The sequence below is a fragment of the Patella vulgata genome, chromosome 6, assembly GCF_932274485.2.
Source record: "Patella vulgata chromosome 6, xgPatVulg1.2, whole genome shotgun sequence".
In the NCBI taxonomy this organism is placed as follows: Eukaryota; Metazoa; Mollusca; class Gastropoda; family Patellidae; genus Patella; species Patella vulgata.
The window spans coordinates 13,138,547-13,163,073 of NC_065884.2; the positions used below are offsets into that span (position 1 = coordinate 13,138,547).

The window sequence follows — 24,527 nt, forward strand, 5'->3', positions numbered from 1 at the left end:
ATTAATTTGTACATTTGTGAATCCTAATTTTATTATTGTCTATCTGACTTAGTTACTAGTAGGGGGGTGGAGCGGTCAATCTCAGTTGGGGGTTGGGGGCCGAGGCTATTTGCCCGAAAATATTCTTTGTCACCCGAATTTTCAGAATGAATCAATCATAAATGATTAATAATGAAATGATGGATAGATGTAGTAAACACTAAAACTATTATTTTAACAGAAAACAAACACAATCGTGTGTCAACTAATTATTTTGACACAGACATTATCTTCAAATCTGTTGATAGTAAAACAAGAGTCATCCCCCTTTTATGTTTTCAACCAGACCTTTGGCTTACATTATCCCCCTTTAATGCATAAGCATTAGGACACAGATCACTAAAGATTTCCCCATTGACTCCAATGTTAATTCTCGTATCTTAGACCGGCTCTTACTTTTTCCCAAATTTTCGTTGGGTAGAACGCTTTCTACCACAGATGGAGCAACATGTGGCAACCACTTACCCAAAAGCACGTATGAGGTTCTTCATGAAAAACTTGAGATACACAAGCTGGAAGTAGAGACAAGTAAACATGCAATTTCAGGCCCTACATTTCAACCTAACCAACCTCTCAACTCTTGTATCCTTCCGCATCAAAAATATGAATATTCACCAAAACCTGGCAGAAAATGTATTTTCAAACCCTTTTCCTCGATTCTACACCAAAAAGTCAACAAAAATCGCCATGCAAAAGGGGGAAAAAGGAAAAGGGAGAGGAAGACTAAAAATAGCTTTGGCCCTTGTTTCGTGGGTGACGGGGTGACGGCGTAGGAATATTTGGTGATCTGACGGGGTGACGGCGTAGGAATATTTGGTGATCTGTGTCCATTAAACAATGCCGGATCTAGTTGAGGCGCACCCGTCTCAATTTCTGCCCTTGCATAAGTTACCAAATTTAATAATTTCTAATTATGAAAAATAAAACAAGACAGCAACCGAATGCAATTTTAAATTGTTTTTCACAAAAATTCTCAGTCTTCTGGTGGGCTTACAATCTGATTAAAACAGAGATCTTATTTCGTTTCGTTTTTTATAGTTCAAAATTTCGTTTTACTTGTCTTCACACTAGGATCTGCAAGGGTTGTTATATTACCGGCGTTTTGGTTAGCTAATAAAAACGCTGGAACACGATTTCTCCTACGGTAGCTAAAGTTATAGACCGCTAGCACAGATATCAATTGTACATTCATTTTGTGTCTTGTGACGTATGCATTTTGCTAATATAAGTACGTCAATCGAATAATATTTGGGGGACGACCTAACATGTTTTGTTTATGTATAATAAATATATAAAAATCCGGTGAAACAAGCCGATATTGACAGCAAAGGTCAAAAAGCAATGAACGGTATGCAATCAAATGAAATGGGGGTCTAACGTCCTTGGGGCCGTATGTAGGATTTTTAAAGGTGGGGTTACAGCAGAGTGGTGGGGCGCCAAAAAAATGCCCAAGTTACTCATTGAAATGTGGGCGCCCTTAAAAAAAAAGACCGACTGATCAGTGCCTTAAGAGCATTACTGTGTGATCATAATCAAGTGTATTATTTTATGATTGAAAGGTTATCAATTTTGTTTTTTTGGGGGGGGGGGCGCTATTTCTCGGGGCGCCATATTTTTCCGTGGGTGCAATGTACCGCCTGCACCCCCGCTAGATACGGCCCTGAACGTCCTACTTTTCTGCACAGACTGGGTTTATGAAGACGGGCATATCTTATACTGTCTATACTATAAGGGAGTTTTTGCCCGGACAGCGGCGCTACAGTCTACTCTTATTTCGAATGGGTTTGTGTAATATTTTAGCGGTTGAATATGTGATAATTATTACCTCTGATTAGTTTAAACTTGAACATTATTAGACAAACCAGTAAAGTTGATGATCCGGGTCCTTTCATATATAATGAAACATTTCAGACGTAAATCCAGCTTGACATTTCCGTTTTACCTGCTTGCCGAAAGGGGCCCAGTTGTATGTTTGTATTCGATAAGATATGATGCTAGCCTCCATGGTCTATAGTTAACATGGTTTGATTACAAGGCGACATAAACCCAAAATTTAACGTCGTAAATTGACATAAGGAAAGGATACTTCACACTGACAACATTTTCATAAAGGCCGGATCGCAATATTAGCCTCTAGGTTTTTTTGCAATGGTTTCACAGAAAATGACTGAAAATTCAACATACTTCCTCGTCGTACCCAGACAGGAAATTTACATAAATTCAAGTAGACCAGATGACGATGGCGGTGTGTTAACATGGTTACAAAGATACAAAGAAGTGCCGGATTTTCCACAATATTTGAAGTTAAAAACACAAATTAGAAATTAATATTGGTCCAATTCAAAGAAAATTGAGGTTGTTATCTTTCCGTGAAAATGTAGGATGCTTACATCAAATATTTAAGACACCATGCACATTTTAAGATCAGTACACGAGTCGTGTATTCCATGGTTGTAGGCGCCATTTATAATTAACAAAGAAAAACATATCCTACAAGTAATAAGTAATGGCTTTCACAAACGATGACACAATGATAATTTTTTTAAAAAGTTTGGAATGGACTAAAAGCAGGCGTAAACGACCGCATTTAAATTTGGACTGTTCACGTATTTCACCGAACATAATTGATTATAAATTACAAAAAAAGTTTTAAAAACTGAATATTAATCACTTTATACACATTCACATTACATTAATATGTGACTTTAGTCTATTTTAAGTTTCCCAAGAATAGAGTCATACACCCTTTAAGCTTGCACGGGGATCCTAGGTGAAGGATCACATGGGCTTTTGCATCAACAGTGGGAGGTGGGAACATTCCGGCGCCAATCGTAACAATTATTCGAGTCAATGTAAATAAATGGTAAGTATAAATACCAAACAAACTCCGATCAAACCGATCGGAGAATATATTTTAAAATTGCCGGATTTGTAAAGCTTAGGAATTTATTTTCGAATTCTGACACACAAGCCTACATATAAACATAAACGTATTTAACAATCGTTATACGATGTATTTATACAACAGTAAAACCAAACAGACACCGCATAAACTTTCACTCGATCGCTATACAAAGCAATCTCATTAATGCGGATGGGAACTGGTCTAAGTTTCGATCACAAAATAATTAAAAGTCAAATCACGTTTTTAATAGAAATGACACCCTTTATATAAGATCTAAGACGATACCCACAGTGAGAGAAAACATGTGAATTTTAATTGCGTTCCCGTTCATCAAATAGGGAGAGCAGCTCCGCCCTCATTTGTAAACATAATCGGTAAATTTTGCTAGTCAATGGTCTGACTCTGCAGTATATGTATTGAAACTAAACGAGAGAGAGAGAGAGAGAGAGAGAGAGATGGGGTTTAACGTCCACTCGAGACAAACTAGGTCATTTCGGGACTAACATGGTTCAATTTTATTTCCTTGATTCGCTTGCGCGTAGGGGTCTTTAGTAGTAGGAGGAAACCGGAGGACCCGGAGAAAACCACGATGTTGGGCAGGCGACCCTACTCCTTGCCATGTACAACCGGGGAATCGAAACCACGCCAGTTGACTCAATGACCGTATGATACAGCGCGCACGTGCTAACCATTCAGCCACCCAACCCCCTGAAACTAAACGAGACCACGACATATATTATCAGTCAACTGAAAACAGTGACCCCATGTTTACTTACTTTTCGTTGTCGTTTAATTGTCACACACACACACATAGGTTATTTCGGGACACGCACATGGTTCAGTTTTATTTCAATAATTCCCTTAGCAGTGGGACAGAGAACCCGGAGAAAACCAACGTGGTTGGGTAGGCCACCCTACTCCTTGTCATGTATAAGAGGGGAATCGAAACAAAGCCACTTGACTCAATGACAGACCTTCTGATCAAACTCACACGCGTTAACCATTCCCCCCCCCCCCCGTATATAAATATAAATACAATGTTACAATGTTATATTATTAAATATGTATTATGTAAAAGCCACATATACTTTCTAGCTTCAAAGATATGAATTATTATTTAGACATTGATTTATATGACAAACCCATAATCAACCCCCTAGACGATCGGGTGGCCGTGATTTTCAATGAATTAAAACACAATCACCATTTAATAATTTAAAGTAAAAATGGATAATCGAGACTTTGTTTATTATCGTAACAATGTTACTTGAAAAATAACTTGTTAAAACTTCAAACACTCATAACTTCGTTCAGTAATTTGACTAAAATTTCAAATTATTCATTTTTAATTATCTATTTTTTAACAATTTTAGCAACAGCTTCCAGCTCTTTATCTAAATCTTACATAATGCATCTTTAAAAAAATGTACAGGTTCCTATAATAGAACAAATCACAAGAACCTGTATTCGTGTTACATATCAAATTGTAAAAAATTGAGAAAAAAAATCAGAGTATAAAAATTAAGATCAAATATTTACAGTACATATTTTACATTAACAGTACATGCTTTGTTTATGTTAATGACAGGAAGATAATTAATTAATAGGTTGTTGCCCTTGGTCAATATCTTGTACTGTTCGAACAACGGTTACGGGTTTATGGTTTACTAGCAACCTATCTTTATTTTAGTCGTTTAGTACCTATTTCTTTCTATCACATTTATATAAGATAAATCATTAGTGTCCGTTTGTCACATTGTGGTTTAAATTCTGTTTGCTTTCTTGTAGGTTTTTTTTATTGTTTTCTTTTTATTATATTTCGTTTCGCTTCAATATCAGATTTCTCACAGTTTATTCCACGTTAAAATGTACTCAGATTGATTGATTATATAACATTTAATTAAGAAAACAAAATCAAAATATCAACGCTATAGATTACCTCCATCGAATTTTTTTTATAAAAAGGGTATAAATTCTAATCGCCCACAACAAAATAGTGGCGGGCTTTTTACATAGCGAACAGCACAATCTGATTAAAACATTGATCCAATTTCGTTTCGTTTTTATAGTTCAAAATTTCGATTTTACTTGTCTTTACTACATGTAGTGTAGGCCATCGAAAGTATAAAAATCGAAACGAAATATAGATCTATATTTTAATTAGATTGCGAACAGCATAGATCGGAATTGAACCATTTTTCGACCGATACACCTATTGGAGATTCGCCTTTCACAATATTTCAAGGTATTCCTAGTGCGGTAAATGACGCACCTATATTTTAAAATTTATACTTTTATTTCATTTAATTTTTAAAAAAAAATTGAACAGCTTTACAGTTGACTATTATATGACGACCTCAACCCAGATGTAGCCTTATACCATAAAGGACTAACCACGTTTGTCAAATATATTAATTGATCGTTCAATCATTGAATTATTTAACTAACGAATTACAAGGAAGGACTTTTAAATATCTACATGATATTAGGTGCATGTATTATGTTTTTCGGGTCTACAAGTCTCGTATTAGTTGTGTTTTATACATGTACAAACGTTTGTTTCATTTATGTTTAGCGACCTGTTCAGCTTCACAATGATCGGTAGAATAAGACGCAAACGGGCGATGTAAGTCAGTAGTAGAGTGTCCTTCCAAAACTTTAAGAATAAAGTCGGCTGCTCTAAAATGTATATAGAGGGTTGAGCAATGCAGAAAAGTTAATGGATTATTAAAGAAAGCTGGATAAAATCTAAAAACAACTATTTGATATTGTCTAATGGGAAATGGTCAAATCCCGATGAAATGATAAAATTTGTTTTAATTTTGTGTAATGGAAAATGGTCCTCGTTCATAAGATTACGGTCAAATCCCGATGAAATGATAAAATGTATTTTAATTTTGTCTAAAAGAAAATGGTCCTCGTTCATAAGTTTACGATTAACATATCTATCGAGATACCGCTTTGTCGACACCCTCGTATTAAAAGTGTACATGGAATCATGCGATGACACAACAAATGTATTGATACCTTTTTGGCCTGAGCATTCAACCCGGACACTCAATTGATTATTTACATATCATGTATACACACTCACCTCTACATCTCTTAAGACAGAGGATTAATGACAAAACTTTAACAATATTCCTTAGCGTTTAGTCGAAAGAAAACTTGAAGTTTTGTGAATCATGTGAACCACACCCCGAAGGTTAAGTATATATGTAAATAGTCCACGAACCCTATTACATGAGACATGATCCCAAATACCATTTAAGAATAAAATCGAATTTATTTTGTAAAAAAATGGACCATGGGAAAATTGCGATGTAATTATGGAAGTGGATTGAAAAGGAGAGATGGGTGGAGAATCAAATATAAAGAATAAAACATGGCATTGTTGTATAGAATTTGAAAGACATTATATTTTGGTGGATATATAAAAGTCGAGCGGTAATGACAAATGACTACATTTTCTTTAATTCGACCGGTTACAACACAAGGAATCGTTATCAGACTAGGACACAAGGTAAGGTTAATGCACCGTTTTATCTTTAAAGAAATGAAATAAAATGAAAAGGTGTTTAACGTCCTGCTGTTTGGCTCGAACGGGGCACGAGGACGGGCATACGCCATACAGTGTGCTATGAGGAACACTTTTCCTGGACAGCGGCGATACGGTCTGGACTTATATCGAATTCCAACTACCAGTGGATCTTTTAAGTGCACGCCGATGTGTTTGCGGGATTTCGTCCCATCAATACGACTAAATCTTTACCTCTGCAAAGTCCTCTGTCCGTTATACCACTGACAAGGGGGGACTACGACAAAATAAATCCTGATGAACATTCTCGATCAACACAGGGGTCAAACACGGGCCCTCCAGCTAAAAGAGCCACCTTCGCTTCCATCAACTTTAAAGAAAAGCAGAGTCAAGTTCCATAAGGATTAACTTCTATAATTATCGCCATATTTTGCTGAATTTTCAATGGTGTTAAGATAAATGAATTCGCTGATCGCTATTTACACACCGTTTGATCCACGCTAAAATGTTTTTCTTTCATCAAAAGGTAAACTATAGTCAAGGAATCGGGTTAAATGCCAAAGTTAAAATTCATGTACCCACAACGTGAAAATTATTGCAAATTTTAATTGACAAATGATGCTTATACATAAATACTTCAGATCCAGTCAAATTCCCTTATATATTTTTTAATATTAATATTTATGGTGTATTTATTTATTTATAGGATTTCTAAAATGAATCCAAGCCTGATTTTGGTTCTTGCCATCGTTGTTCCCGGTGTGCTTTCTGTGAACTACACAAGAAGTAAGTTGATACGACAATACTTGCCGGAATCATACTAAATACCAACAAATTATGTTGTTAAACAGGACAACTCTCTGATCACGGAACGCCTAATCTTTGAATAGGGCTATACAACAAGAGAAGATGAGGGAGGGATAGAATTACTAAAAGAAAAAATACCGAAATATTTAGTAGACAGCTACCAATAGACAGACAGATGGCTTTTTTGTGGTGCCTTTGAAATGACCAAGGGGACATAGTCCAATAAAAAGTTTCGACAAGCTGCCGCTCGGTGAACAGCAAACATGCCCCCATTGAATTGATTCTGTCGTCAAACAATTCCTAGTATAATTTGGCGTCGTTTAGAATTATCTTATACTGTAGTAATTAAATGAAAAGTACTGTGACGTCATTCACACACGTTTATATGGGCTACACTAAAGAAATGAAATGAAATGAAATGGGGTTTAACGTCCTACTGTTCTGCTCCGACTGGGCTAATGAAGACGGAGTGTGCCATGAGGGAAATTTTACCCGAGCAGCGGCACTGTAGCCTACTCTTATATCGAATTCCAACTGCCAAGGGATCTTTTACGTGCACGCCAATATGTACACTGGACCTCGGTTTTTCGTCCCATCTTTACGGGGGGTTGGATGACCGAATGGTTAGCACGTGCGCGCGGTACCATAAGGACTGTCATTGAGTCAACTGGCGTGGTTTCGAATCCCCGGTTGTACGTGACAAGGAGTAGGGTCGCCAGTCCAATCTCGTGGGGTTTCTCCGGGTCCTCCGGTTTCCTCCCAATGCTAAAGACCCCTATGCGCAAGCGAATTATTGAAATAAAATTAAACCATATGTTAGTCCGGAAATAATCTAGTTTGTGTCGAGTGGACGTTAAACCCCATTTCTCTCTCTTTCTCTATATCTCGTCCCATCTTTACGACTAGACAGCTGTCCTTGTGAGGCCATCCGTCCTGTACCACTGACAATGGGAAACCACATCGGAAAATCCCGATGAATTTGCTAAAAAAAAAGGTCCATAGGAATCATATGTGTATGATTCGTATGGATACGCATAGTATCTAATTATGTCATGATTAAATAGTACAGGATAATACATCCTGCTATCATCAACCAAATATCGACGTCACAGCAAGTCATAATAGGTCTGCAAGTTGTAAAATATCAAGTTTTACCTCCCTTTACATCGTCTATATTACTGTGATATCTTTATTCCAGGTTGCAAGCAACTCCTAGACGTTGTAGCAGTTGTCGATAGTTCTGATAGTATAACTGATGAAAGTTTTAGTTTAATAAAATCTTCCTTGCAAGACATAGTTGCTGATCTACGTATAGGAGAGAATGAAACACGTCTTGGTATCATTTTATACAGTTCGGACATCACCTCGAGAATACCATTTAGCGATGATCCGGAGTACCTCCTACAAGCAATAGCAGAACTAACGCACGCCCGAGAAGGAACAAACACAGCCCTGGCTATCGAAGACATGATAGTGATGTTCAAATCGGAAGGACGGGTAGGAATTCCGAAAGTCAGTATCGTCATCACTGACGGTATTTCCAAGAACACGACAGCTACAATTGAACAGGCGAAGATAGCCCAAGGGATAAATATTAAGATGTTTGCTGTTGGGATATCTTCTAAAGTAAACATGCCTGAACTAATGGCCATCGCATCACCTGGTAACGCAGTTTTGTTTGGAGAAACTTTCCATAGTCTCGGCACTATGCTACAGAGGGTCGTCAAAAGATCATGTCCTGGTAAAACAGCTTCAATATTTTTTATTTAACATTAAGTTGGCGGGAAGTGGAGGGGTGGTGATATCGAAAACAAAATGTTTGTAGAAGCAACACAAAATTAGGATTAGCTTAGCTTGGTTTTACATTCTTATTTGCGTTTTCTCTGTGTTAAGTAACATCATTGAAACCTAAACAACTGCAGAACAGTAATGTATAAAGGTCCCACATTGGTGTTTGGAATTAACGCATCTGAAGTCATATGTAAAAGATGCTATATTATCATTTCACGCTTTATCTAAGGTAATGTTAACTTCATATTTTAACATCTTTCAGAACGCGAGTGCCACGACTACCTGGAAATTATTGCTGTTGTTGATGGCTCTGACAGTATATGCTCTGAAGACTTCGAAGCAGTGACCTCCGCTCTCCGAAATCTGGTGGAAGAAGTTAACGTCAGTCCTCAACGTACGAGGTTTGGTGTCATCCTATACAGTAGCTCGATTACGAAAGTTATTTCTTTAAGTGACAACAAAACGTACCTCTTAGAAGAGATTAACAGTTTAACACCCTCTAGGGACGGAACAGAAACGGCTATGGCACTTGAAGAAATGTATAGGATGTTTGTTAACGAGAGTCGACCAGGAGTTCCAAGAATTGGTATAGTCATTACAGACGGTATTTCTAAAAATACCAGCAGTACCATCGAGCAAGCCAACCTCTTAAAGACAAACCTGAGTGTCAACATGTTCGCTGTTGGTATCAGCAACAAGAGTGACATTAATGAGTTAACTGGAATAGCTTCTCTAGACAGAAACATTCTCACTATTAATTATTTCGATGACTTAGAACATATATTAGAAAACATTGTTTTTATGTTCTGTCCCCGTAAGTCCCATTTTTTAATATCCACTCCTATATCATTCTAAATACAATAATTTAATTATAATTTGTTAAAATATTCTTTGAATAATGTGTATAATAGAATTTGTTACAAAATATTCTTTGGATAATTCGTCAAAATATTCTTTGGATAATTTGTTAAAATATTCTTTGGATAATTTGTTAAAATATTCTTTGGATAATTTATCAAGATATTCTTTGGATAATTTATCAAAATATTCTTTGGATAATTTATCAAAATATTCTTTGGATAGTTTATCAAAATATTTTTTGGATAATTTATCAAAATATTCTTTGGATAATTTACCAAAATATTCTTTGGATAGTTGAAGTTTAAGAATACATTCTCTAACCCTAATTACAACCGTGAGTAAATTAACATGCCCTTTGAAATTGTAATTCAATTAGTTGGAAACACCTCTGTCATGCATCCTACCCCGAACACCCCCACCCCAACCCCCTAACAAGACACACGTAACTGCTGAAATGAAAACAAATATTTATTAACCTAGACATTTTATCAATTTTAAAACGAATATTTATTAACCTAGACATTTTATCAATTTTATCCATGCACATTTTATCAATACGCTATATGTTTTGGTATACTTAATTGTTTGGTTTAATAAATATTTTTCAGTACCTGTTTGCGAAGCTTTGCTAGATATATTAGTCGTTGTAGACGGTTCAGATAGCATATCCGCACCAGAGTTCACAGCACTGAAACAATCTTTGATCAATCTGATTGTTGATTTTGATATTGGAAGCAACAATAGCGAGGCTCGGTTCGGTGTGATCTTATACAGTAGCAACATAACAGCTATCATTGAATTCAGCAGTAACGCAACTTTCCTGAGGGCTGAGATAGAAGCTTTGGGTCAACCCAGGGAGGGCACGCAGACAGCTTTAGCTCTTTGGACGATGATAGAAATGTTCAACAACACTGACCAGTCAGGCGTACAAAGAATCGGAATTGTCATCACTGATGGCGTTTCCAAGAACCCGAATTTAACTGCCATTTATGCAGAAGAAGCCAAAAGCAGCGGAATCATCATGTTTGCTGTTGGAGTTTCCTCAAATGTCGACGAAACGGAGCTCATGGCAATTTCAGACGAAGATCGGATGTTTACGGCAGAGAATTTCTATCAGCTAAGTGGAAGTTTGATGGAAATCGTGAGAAATATATGTCCTGGTAAGTTAAAAGCTTTTTCGCTTGTCATTTAAGCTACAAACTTTAGTACATATAAGTTTACTCTACAATCGGATATCCCCATTGTTGGACATGCAGTCACGCATAACCCACGAGAAATTTAAACATGTACTAGTTGGTAATAGAACTTGTCCATATATTACAGGAATGCAAATAAGCCCCACAAGCAGTTACCACTATAATGAAAAAATAGGGGTATATCAGACATACAAAGAAAACAACTGATTTATATTCTGAGATCAAATTAAATATTATTCACTCACTTGTGTTATTTTCTATTTAAACATAAATTAGGAAATGGAAGTGGCAATGGGGGTGATGGTGTAGATGGTGGCGGTAATCCCGTAACACCCGACGGCATACCTGACACAACCGCAGATGATGTTACTACAGAATCAACATTTATAACAAATATAGTACTTAGAACATCAACAACTAAAGCTTCTGAGGTCTCAGATCCAGTATCAACTAGACAATCTGCAGGTCCCGCATCAACGACACCTTCTACAGGTTCCGTATCAACCACACCATCTACAAGTTCCGTAGTACCCGATTCATCCACATCATCTAAAGCTCCGGTATCAACTACACCACCTACAGGTTCCGTGTCAACAACACCATCTAAAAGTACCATATCCCCACCAACAGTTCCCGATTCGTCCACACCATCTCAAGCCCCCGTATCAACCACACCATCCACAGGTTCTGTGTCAACCACGCCAACAGTTTCCGATTCGTCCACATTATCTAAAGCCCCCGTATCAACCACGCCACCTACAGGTTCCGTGTCAACCACACCATCTAAAAGTACCGTAACCCCACCAACAGTTTCCGATTCATCCTCACCATCTAAAGCTCCGGTATCAACCACACCATTTACAGGTTCCCTGTCAACCACACCATCTACAAGTACCGTATCCCCACCAGCAGTTCCCGATTCGTCCACACCATCTCAAGCCCCCGTATCAACCACACCATCCACAGGTTCTGTGTCAACCACGCCAACAGTTTCCGATTCATCCACACCATCTAAAGCTCCGGTATCAACCACACCATTTACAGGTTCCGTGTCAACCACACCATCTACAAGTACCGTATCCCCACCAGCAGTTCCCCATTCCTCCACTCCAGCTACATTTAACTACCCAGCAGATACAACCACTACGATGAAAATACCCACAGAATGTGACGGTTGTAGAATAGTGAATGGTGTAGGGTTTAACAGCCATCCTGATAACTGCAATCAATTTGTTCGATGCATCTCTGACCATGAAGGTCTTATCTCAGTCATTATTCAGGATTGCCCTGTTGGCCTCTACTGGGATCAAGATCAACTGGTCTGTAACTACCCAGAAACTATGAAATGTACGAAAGGTAAGATATCTAGTGTACCTAACACTCTGGTTTTGTCGAGAGTTTGAGAGAGACGGTTGGGAGGGAGGGTGTGTGTCGGCTACATTAATCAATTATGGGATATAAAATGATAAATAGCTTGGACATCTGAAAACCAAATTCAAAACTTCACTAATCAGCTGAACCAGTGGCGGCAACTGTAGCACAACTACCGGTAACGTAATCATAAATTGTCACGTAAAGAGGAAAATGATATTTAATTAAAACTAAAGATATTCCCCCATAAGAATTATACGTGTAAATATATCTAATTACACTAACAGAATAAATTGATACAGTATTTTATCTTTTCGTTCGATCTGGAAGAGAGGAATTTAGTGGTGCACCTGATAATGCTTGTAAAGGATGAGGATACTTCTTCAGCATCAAGTTTATATCTCATAATTTTATTTCACAGATCCTTGTTATAGCCAGCCTAATGGTGTATTTAAACCCTCTGATAACTGCCGAGAGTATTTCCTATGTAATAACGATGTTTCCTATCTGAAATGCTGTGCTGAAGGCTATGGATTTGATGCTTCAGTAGGAACGTGTGTTATTAATAATACTCCATGTACTGTACGCTGTTCATTAGATGTTCCAGTAAGCACAGGTTAGTTATCGTGTTGTTATAATTGTCTAATACACAGAGCCTTCTCAATTCTGGAGGCTCAAATCTCTGCGTATTGAGTAGTTGGTAGCGTTACTTAAACATAGTTTAGCTTGACCTGTAGTAGTTTGAAGTTTGAACCAGATCAAAATGTAAATTTATGAACGTTGTAATGAGAGAAGATCAACAATCATCGTACAGTGTTATACGAACCGATGCTCTTTTTCAGTGTGTACACTCACAGCTGTGATTGGAGACAGTACTTCATACCGAGATTTCAATGGTGATATTAGACCATGTGCTGCTGGTACAGTATTTGTTCTTGACACTTGTTCCTGTTCAGAGTTCCTGCCTAATCCCGTAACTCCGTCAGTTGTTCCACCAACTACTTCAGAGGGTATGGATTGTTGATTATTATTTCATTTGGGAGCCACGGTAATCCGGGGTTCGATCCCTATGCTGGCGGGGGCAGTTCGTCCGTATTTTCAGCCAGATCTATCCTTGTCAGTGGTGCAGGAATAGGGTCTAATCGTTCGGATGGTTCGAAAAACCGAGGCCCAGTGGACAAATGGGTGTGCACGTAAACGAACTTTTGGCAGAATTCAATAAAGAGCGGTTGGAAATGAAACTGTCCGGGTTAATGCCCCGTCTTCATTAGCCAGCTTAGCTCAGACGAGTAGGATGTTATTTCATTATTTATTCTTAAAGAAACAGTAAGACGTGTTCTCGAATGCAACTTTCAGAATATGCATACGGTTCCCTATTGCACGGCCTTTACTTCGAAAACTGTACTCGCCAAGGCATTAACAACCCCCATATAGGATTGTTATAAACTTAGGTGTCTGAAATGCCATTTCCCAACTGCAGCAAACCTAGTTGTTGTCTGAGAGTCTGTTCCCACTGCAAATTAGAGATACATAATAAACAAACGGCTAGCGTATATTAAATTGTGGAGATTTCTTGATTAAAAATGTCAGGGTGTTGGATAGTGCGTTATGGGTGCATGGCATTTGAATTAGTGTATATGATTGTCCATTTTAGCCGCTTGTGACCCGGCTCTATATTTACCATTTGACGCGGACACTTCCGACCAATCTGGTAAAAACAACTACGTTCAAAACGAAGGCGTCACTGTTAAAGATGGCAAGGCTTACTTTGACGGCAACAGTGGACTGAGAATTCCAAGATTTTCTAACATGGACTTTAGCGGCACTACTCTCGTCATAAAAATCAGATATCGTACAGATGGACCTGTGACGTCACCACAATCTCTGGTAACGAATGCTGATTGTGGCGCTACTGGTCCGATCCAATTACTGGCAACTTCCACGGGCACGTCTTTCAAGATGGATACAGACAGCAGTAAGTTTTCAGTGCCTAGTCCAAGCATGGTAAGCTTCTTTTATCTATTTAAATTTTTTGAACATATCTGGAGGGGCTGGGGGTCACGGTGGCTAAGTGGGTAAGACGCTGGCTCGCTAGCCTGGAAGTCGGGTGTTCGATCCCTGCATTGGCCGAGAAAGTTTACCCAGATTTTCCGGCGTGGTTCCCCCTTGTCAGTGATGTAGGACGGAGGGCCTGACAAGGACAGCTGTCTAGTCATTCAGATGAGACGAAAAACCGAGGTCCCGTGTAGACATTGGCGTGCACGTAAAAGATCCCTTGACAGTTGGAATTCGATATAAGAGTAGGCCGTAGTGCCGCTGGCCGGGCAAAATTTCTCTCATAGCACACTGTATGGTGTATGCCCGTCTTCATTAACCTAGTTCGGAGCAAAACAGTAGGACGTTAAACCCCATTTCATTTCATTTCATTTCTGGAAGGGCTGTATATCACGTAGTACCCGATCCTTACAAACACTGACTCTTAATGTCGGTTTATCAAGTCTGTTTATGACGAAGCGGGCATACGGTATGGTGACAATTTTATTCCGGATATATTCTATATTCTGGATTATCAAGACTCCCCGGGTTTGTGAAATAATTGACCGTATCTTCTTATAAACTATGTGAAAGAACATAACATCCTCTCTCGTGTTCACCAGCGATAAAAACACCAAACATTTTCTTTCAAACATTTCACTGAGTATAATAGAAGAATAATGCTTTTGATATGGAGCGGAAACCTGATGACTGGTGTACAAGTTGGCATGCACGTAAAATAATCCCATGAAATGCTGCTATCTGTCAAAAATATTATAGCATATTGCATGGTGCATGCCCGTCTTCATTAGCCCGGTTGGTGAAGAAAAGTAAGACGTTAATCCCATCTCATTTCCTTTTAGGGTGACTGGACGGATGTTGAATTCTTCTATGAAAATGGTGTATTATTAGGAACTGTAGGCACAAATATAAGTGACCCCTCTTCAACTGTTTCTAATATAGGAGATTTAAAGAGTGAGTATTTGCTTTGCATTTATAATGTAAAAAAACCTTGAAAGTTGTAGTTATTGGATCCATAGAATCCTCATATGAGCTGTGTCAGAAGGACAAAATAAATACAAACTGTCATTTAGCTAAAGTTAAGGTAATGTATAAAATGGTCCAGAAGTTTCTCATATGCATTACACTCAAGACTCTAGGCTATTTCACATAAGAGACCCTCGCAATCCTCCATCCCTACGACTGGAGGAAGACGATAGTGTATTGTAAATACAATTGAGCAAAGTCAAGGATGGTGCGTGTATGGCAGTGTTAAATATAGTACGTGTATACACCTTGGCCGGAAACCCCTAGATCTTGAGGCACTGGGCTTCAGTCTGTGAAGCCTATAAGTTACCCGGCACTGATTATACTTTCTTTATTCTAAATAATTTACATAAATAGGCTTCTCTGATTTATTTATCAGGTGTTCTTGCATTACCACGAAACGCCCATAATTGTGTATACATATCATAATAGATGTATATCTATTTCTTTTTATTTAAGCAATTTCCGGAGCCATAACTAGAAGTCACTATGCTTTACAGATTGGAAGAGGAGATCTGTTCGATTTCTTTAAAGGTTGGATGGAATATGTAAGTATGAACATGCTATTTGACTCTGCATAGCAACAATACATTATGGCTGTTTAATAACACAATTCATCGACGACATTAAATTAATAATTGAACTGGATATACCGAGCAACGTTTATTTACGAGTGAAATTGCGGAGTTGTCCTTCAGTCATATTTCAACTTTTAAAGCTTGTGAAAGCGGTACACGAAACAGTCCTCGCCAGCGAGATTGTTCATTTGGGACCCTATCGATATGCAGAATTGTTCTATTCCCGGTTTATGTTCCAGTATATTAGTCGCGGGTTCGATCCCGGTGTTGGCCGAGAAAGTTCATTGGGATTATCCCGGCGTAGTTTCACCTTGTCAGTGGTGCAGGACGGAGGGTTTACCAAGGACAGCTGTCTAGTGTTTTGGATTGGACGAAAAACCGAAGTCCATGTACACATTGGTGTGCACGTAAAATATCCCATGGCATTTGGAATTCGATATAAGAGTAGGCCGTAGCGCCACTGTCTGGGCAAAATTTCCCTCATAGCATGATGTATGCCCGTCTTCATTAGCCCAGTCGGACCAGAACAGTAGGACGTTAAACTCATTTCAATGTTCCAGTATAAGGGATCTTTATTACAATTGCTGTAATGTTAATTTAATAGAGAATTTTCAATATATAGTTGCAATAATTTTAAGTAAGAATATTTTACAATTGTACTCTTTAATAAATTTATTAATTGTTTTGGTTTTAGGTTTATGTATACATCTGTTAAATGGTTTTCGACTTTTGCTACGACTTCTGGACATTCTCTATTTTTTTCAATGATTTTGTAAATATATTTATGTTTTAATTGTTCTTGTGTAACTTAGCATAGAAAAAAGCAAAAATGCCTAATAAAACATTGCATCATTTTAACTGTTTTGTCTTATTTTCTCCATCCCTACCCCCTCTCTCTCCCTCTCTCTCTCTGTCTTCCTGGGTGATAGTATAGTTCGCCTACTCTTGCTGTTGGCCATTGCACACCTTAGTCGATAAAAGATACAAATCCGAATGGTTGATTTTTTAAATTGATTATGAAATTTAAAATGTTCTAATCAGACTGTGTGAAAAATTTGGGACAGATCTGCAAATCCATCAGTGAGGCATGGATGTTTTAGCTGTACGAGCTGAACATGTTATAGCCAAATTAGCATTTAGAAACTGAGCTCACCAGACTATTTATTGTTGTAATGTTACACTCACAGTGAAGAATATCCTTGCGATTATGAAAATTGGAAATTCCCCGAAAATGATAAGATTGGCACGGAGAAATACTGAAAAAGTAAAGCCTTACAAATGTTTATCGATGCTCGCGAATTTCTTACAAGAATGGAACGACTATACAACAGATGCGTAGCCCGTACTTCTGCTTTGTCACGTATGCCAATCACACAGTGGCGAATGGTCTTACGAACAGAAAACCCCACCATTTGACAACGATCTCAAGGTGATTGCAAGACATTCGTAGATGTTCGTGAGCATTCACTGTTGTTCCTGGGGTGTTGCGAATATTAGGAACATGCGCACAAAAGTCGTCGTGAAAGCATATTCTCAATGCTTTTGTAATACTTTCGTCAGCAATCGCAACCCATCCTTACAGATGTGTTACAATCACTCTATATGCCTTGCCATCAATATAAGAATGTCTTGTGATTGCTTATGAAAGTGTTGCGAAAGTAAAGTTCACCGAGAAAACTGCAACAGAGCGAAAGACAAAGCAGTTATCCAGAAAAAAGTCACAATGCCGCACATCTATTCCTACTGGTTATAAAATTCATTTACGTTAAATATCTCGTTCCAAAGTGCATGGCTGAATATTTCAAATGATGTATTTTCGGAGAATTTATACGTAGGACTGTATGTATGTAGTATTGTCATAGTCTGTTTGTCAGGCAATTGGTATGTTAGGATTAGCATTATGGTCCATAAATCGACTAGCTCTCAATATTGACAAAAACAATAAAATGTGAACTTTTTCACTAATTTCTTGTTTAAACATTCCTTGGTAGCTTGTGGTAGAGAGTAAAATAATTGATATATACTCACTGTGTTGACCATGGGACTAATATGTAAATACTATCTACGTACATACACTCAAAAGTGTAAACTGTTGAATTAGTATTCTCCTGTTATTGGTATAAAAATGAAATAAAATGAAATGGGGTTTAACGTCCTACTGTTCTGTTCCAACTGGGCTAATGAAGACGGGCATACACCATGCTATGAGGGAAATTTTGTACGGACAGCGGCGCTACGGCTTATTCATCTGCGAGAAATCTTTTATGTGCATGTCAATATATATACACGGGACCTCAGGTTTTTCGTACCATCCGAAGGACTAGACAGCTGTCCTTGTCAAGCCCCCCGTCCTGCACCACTGACAAGGGGAAACCACGGTTGTTGACGCAACTGTCTGGGTGTGTTTAATAATTGTTTTATAGTCAGATCTTTAAAACAATTCATTTTAAACACAGTGTTGTCATCTACTATCTATCCATCCAAGTCCAAATATTCCGTATGTCCTGGCTCTTACATCCTGTTAATTACAGTTTTGTATTTTACGGAGAACACCTCAATGACAATAAAATCAAATGGAAACAAATAAGAAACGAAAGGATTTAAAACCCGTTAAACATATGGATATGACTAAATAGAAGCTGGGCATATACCATTCCTGTATACTATGGTCATTTGTCGGTTAGATTTGTCTTAAGAAAACTTTGTCATTCGGCAAACCTCGGCATACTCCGGTACCCTTCCTAGCTTTAAATTTAGTCAAGCAATGTAAGCTTTTACTATCAGAAGTACATAACAAACAACGTACCGTTTCTTGAGGTTAGATTAGGGTACTGGAGTGGACCGAGGTGTGTCGAATTATACTTTATAAGGCATTGAACCATGATATTCAACAGAATATTTGGTTTAATTAAATAGTATTTGATTCAAGAGAAGATTAGTGTTTACAATTTATCCTTTTGAAAAATATAAGTGAATAGGATTCAGTAGCAAGCAAAGATGATTATATAAAACTTTTTTATAAAATAGTTGATTTAACCAATATTTTATTCAATAAATTTACAGAATTTATTTGATAAATTTAGGATTCGATAACAAGCTTTATCAGCTTCCTTAGAATGAATCTTTAACAGATTTGCAACTGACAATCATAATATCAACACATAAATTTAAATATACAGAATTGAATTTATATGTACAATTTAGATGATAATTTAGGATTTATTAAAGAGATACTTAGTTGTATAGTCTTAAACCTGTAGTCTTTACTGTCAGACAGTAACACTATGATATTATTTTTTCGTCAATTCACATTTATGTGAATGTGTTTGCTTCAAAACACTACCATTTGACAATTGATTTATATTTGGATATCTGATCTGTTTCGAATTTCAAAGAAGCGTTGCATCACGTGGCTAAGTGGGTAAGACGCTGGCTTGCTAGCCTGGAGGTCGGGTGTTCGATCCCTGCATTGGCCGAGAAAGTTCATCCAGATTTTCCGGCGTGGTTCCCCCTTGTCAGTGATGCAGGACGGAGGGCCTGACAAGGACAGCTGTCTAGTCCTTCGGATGATACGAAAAACCGAGGTTCCGTGTATACATTGGAATGCACGTAAAAGATCCCTTGGCAGTTGGAATTCGATATAAGAGTAGGCGATAGTGCCGCTGCCCGGGCAAAATTTCCCTCATAGCACACTGTATGGTGTATGCCCGTCTTCATTAGCCCAGCATAGGACCAGAACAGTAGGACGTTAAACCCCATTTCATTTCATTTCATTTCAAAGAAGCGTCGGAATACTTTGACCTCGGAAAGATTGGTTTGTATTTGTTTGTGATCCAAGTTGTTGAGCAACGCAATGATTTTCCAGTAACAGAGTCAGCTTTCAAAGACAGAAAGGGGATTGGGTTTATTGGCTGTTTCGTTGAGTGGCCAGGTGCTCGAACTGTCCGATTTCCTTCAATTTACTATACATGAAACCTCGGACCAGAATTGATACAAATAATGCTTCTCTACGGATTAAAGCATCGCGGGGCCCTAGCCTAAACTCTATGTAAGCAACGTTTATTAAATAAATTGGTTGCCATGTTACTTTCGATGTAAGAATGTCCATTGGCAGAGTAATGATCAATGTAAACGGGTTTACAGAGTTTGTTGAGCTGGAAAAAAATGACCGAGCGAAGCGGGGCTTGAAAATTGTGCGGAACTTCACTTTGTAAAAACATCTATGAAATAGATGCAATAGACGGATATTAGGAAGGGCCTCTTTGTAATGTCGAAATAGGATAAACACCTCAAAACACCTTTTATTAAGAAAACCTTAAAAAGATGATCATACAACTGAGATGGAAAATCGACATAATTTTTAACCCGCTGTTCCTGGTGGTATCTTCTTAGTATACGGGTGTCGTACACGGGACAGACACAGCATGACCCCGTGAATGTTTTAGGCCATCGAATTTGGACTCCGGGCGAATTGGGCCTTGGCCCCGGGCGAATCACGCTTCGTTGCTGCCCCCCTCCACCCCCCACATATGTTGTATCAAAATTAACCAGAATGATCCCGTGAATGTTTTAGGCCATCGGATTAGGGCCCCGGGCCCCCTGGCGAATTCGGCCTACTTCGAATTTGTGCCCCGTGGGAATCTGGGTATCCTGCTATATAAATGTTTACACCCCTACCCTATAAATTCATGCCATTTTATCATTTCAATAGCAGGCTAATTCTACATTTTACACTGAGCTGCCGTTGAATTGAACATTTTTTTTTGTTTTACAGTGCCTGTGGAAAATGACGTTCTAATATAAATGTTGCGCCATTCGCCCTACCTCGTTGTTTAATTGATACACCTTCGTTTGTTTTACTCATATTGACAATGATATATATAAGTCAACACGATTAACCCACAATCCTATAAAATAAAAGCTTCAATTTTTTATTTCCCCAAAAACAAAATCCATCAAGAAGTTAATTACAACAATACATCTACACGTTATGTATTATGTCATGAAAACTAATATTTGATTTCGTAGAAACTGCATGATTCGAGAATTTGAAACCTTTTTCAACATTTCAAATAATCCGGGTTGCCTAACTACATATTTACCAGTTAAATTGTTTCCACATCCATTTGAATGATAGAGAAGAGAAGGCGATAAGTTACATACTAGGTGAGTTACTCTATTAATTAGCAGTTTCGATTTTTTAAAAAGAAATTAAATAACTTGGATAATTGAATGTAAAATTCGATTTTTTTAAAAAATGAAATTGGTGGACAAATATATTTTTATGGTTACTTATTATTTGCTTCTTTTGGAAAACTTCGATCAATTATATTTTTTTGAAACTAATAATATACCACGTTAGTATTTTCTGTTCTGTAAAACGTTTTGGATTTTAAGTGAGCTAAATACATGGAAAAATATAAAGATACTCGTCAGAGGATTGTATATCGGAATTCGAGAAGAAACCCAGCATTAAGCTAATTTTAATAGTTATGGGCAATACTTAGGAAAATGGCTGGAATTTGAAAAAAAAAATAAAGGTTTGGATTTTATTTTTTTTAAGGTCCTAACAATGAATCTTTTAGGGATTCTCGTAGCATCACTGCTAATATCTCAAGGACTATCGATGACAGATATGAAAGGTAAGACAGTTTAAATTATGTGGGCTCCGGGTATCAAGTCATTCCTATTATGAACGGTTATTATGGCACTTCCTTAATTGAACATTAATAGCCGCTTTCATTACTCATTATCCAGGACCAAAATATTTTGGGTGAATCAAGAATATACTTTTTATTTAAATTATATTATACAATTCATATAAGAGTGGTGATCACATTATTTCTTAATAATAGAAAGAAATACCCTTTTCATTTAAATAATATACAATTCATAAGATTGGTGATTGCATTATTTCGTAATAAGAGAAAACTGAAAATTCGCCTTTGGCTACCCGCTTTTATTACGCATTATCTTTAAGGAATTAAGAATATCCTTTTCATTTAAATTATAATATAATATTATATTATATTATATATTATATAATTCATGTAAGATTTGTGATTGCATTATTTCTTAAAAATAGAAAACTGAAAATTCGCCTTTGGCTGCCCGCTTTTATTAACGCGTTATCTAGGACCAGAGGAATACCCTTTCCATTCAAATTATGTAATACAATGCAAGCATGAGTGGTGATTGCCTCGTTTCTTAATATTAGAAACTGAAAAATTCTCCTTTGGCTTTGTTATAGAAGACTGTGTGGAGGATGTAGATGTTCTGGTTGTACTAGATGGTTCTGAGAGTATCAGTGCTGACAAATTTACAGGAATTAAAGATGCCTTAAAGATGATGGTCACTGATCTCAATATACGTGAGCGACCAACTAGAATGGGAGTTATCCTTTACAGTTCTACTATCAGTACCGTTATTCCCTTGTGCAGTGATGAGAAGAAGCTCATGGACGGTATATCCTCCCTTCAGCAACCCATGGAGGGTACCCAGACACATTTAGGTCTGGCGGAAATGAATAAAATGTTTTCCAGAGAGGAAAGACCTGGGGTGCCTAAAGTAGGCATCGTCATCACCGACGGAATGTCTAAGAATAAAACAGCTACACTCGCAGAAGCTCGGCTATCAGAATTACAGGGCATCCACATGTTTGCTGTTAGTACAAATGGTGATGTAGATAGATCAGAACTTGAAACAATTGCCACATCTAAGAATCGGGTACTTACTGTGGATCAACTGCCCGAAATATGCCCACATTTAAAGACCCTCCTCACAAAATGTCCAGGTATGTAGACTATGCGAGACGGTTTAGTATCGGTATAAGGAGCCGTGGTAGCTCAGGGAGTAAGACGTTTAGTGTTGACTATCTTGGAAGTAATAGGTTTAGACACACCCTATACTAACTTCCCAATGCAGCTATCAAGTCACTAAATGTTAATGCTCACAGAATGATTGCTTCGAAGTTTAGAGTTCTGAGCCTGTTATTGACCTTCGTTTTCAATAATCAAACTGTAAGAGCATGTTTTTTAAAATTTTGTGCATGGTACGTTTCCTATATTAAAGTCTCTTGTCGGCTTTTGGTCCAATTCTGTTCAGTATTTACACAGATTTAATGAATTCAAAATTTTGCAGCATTTGGCATCCTCTTCAGACGATATAAACGTCATATTGTCAATTCACTTAGGTAAAAAAATATTTGATCTAAATATACGTAAATATATATCATATGTATTGGATTTGTATTTGGTCATTTTGACTAAATAATATGGTCCTTTTCACTACATTTTTTGGCTTAACGCGTCTATGAAACTTTCGAATCCCCGGTTGTACGTGACAAGGAGTAGGGTCGCCTGTCCAACCTCGTGGGTTTTCTCCGGGTCCTCCGGTTTCCTCCCACTGTTAAAGACCCCTATGCGCAAGCGAATTATTGAAATAAAATTAAACTATGTTAGTCCCGAAATGACCTAGTTTGTGTCGAGTGGACGTTAAACCCCATCTCTCTCTCACTCTCTCTCTCTCTCTCTCTCTCTCTCTCTCTCTCTCTCTCGTCTATGAAACATACAGCGAAGCCAACGTCACTTATATTCTTAGTTACAATCATTTGATGGGCATTTATTTTATTCCGATTGAAAGCAGGCGGGGATATTATCATACGTTGACAAATGCAAATAATGATCATAAGCAGCTTAAGTCTGTGAGGTCTGCCAGGGTACCAGTTTCTTTTTCTGTTTCACGACTTTTCATAGCTACATACATATACCGTAACAGACCATTGGTCCTCCAGATATTCAACATGTGTATTTTTTTTTTAAATATTTTAAATTGAAATTTCTAGATTCGGCTTCTGGTTGCAAGGATTATATTGATGTTGTTACTGTTATTGATGGATCCGACAGCATATCTAGGGGTGAGTTTCAAAACATAAAAGAAGCTGTTAAGAAATTTATCACTGAACTTAACATTGAAAGTGGCTCCACCAGATTCGCCATTTTACTATTCAGCTCAAACGTCACCTCGGTAATGGACTTTACCGCGGATACCGCCACCTTGTTCACCCACATTGACTCTCTACAACAACCCAGAGATGGGACAAACACAGCGGAAGCTCTGGGAAAAGCACATCAATTATTTGTTGAAGGTGGTCGTGAAGGGGTGGCTAAAATAGCGGTTGTGATTACTGATGGATATTCAAGAAACTTCACGGAAACGACCCGATATGCAGAAGAATTACGGAAACTCGACGTCAGCTTGTTCGCAGTTGGTGTTACTGAAGAGGTGCATGGCGAAGAGCTGATGGCGATAGCCTCCTCAGAGAAGGAAACTCTTATGTTGAAAAACTTTAACCAGTTAGC

General features: G+C 37.7%; 1 protein-coding gene across 1 annotated transcript; it reads left to right on the forward strand.

The window, feature by feature from the left end:
- The first annotated feature begins 21,793 nt into the window (after positions 1 to 21,793).
- On the forward strand, positions 21,794 to 22,968 carry LOC126824263 (cartilage matrix protein-like). The gene is made up of 2 exons (XM_050553461.1): positions 21,794 to 21,809; positions 22,421 to 22,968. Exons 1-2 carry the CDS (start codon positions 21,794 to 21,796, stop codon positions 22,966 to 22,968), a joined length of 564 nt encoding a protein of 187 aa, XP_050409418.1.
- The last annotated feature ends 1,559 nt before the right edge of the window (positions 22,969 to 24,527 follow it).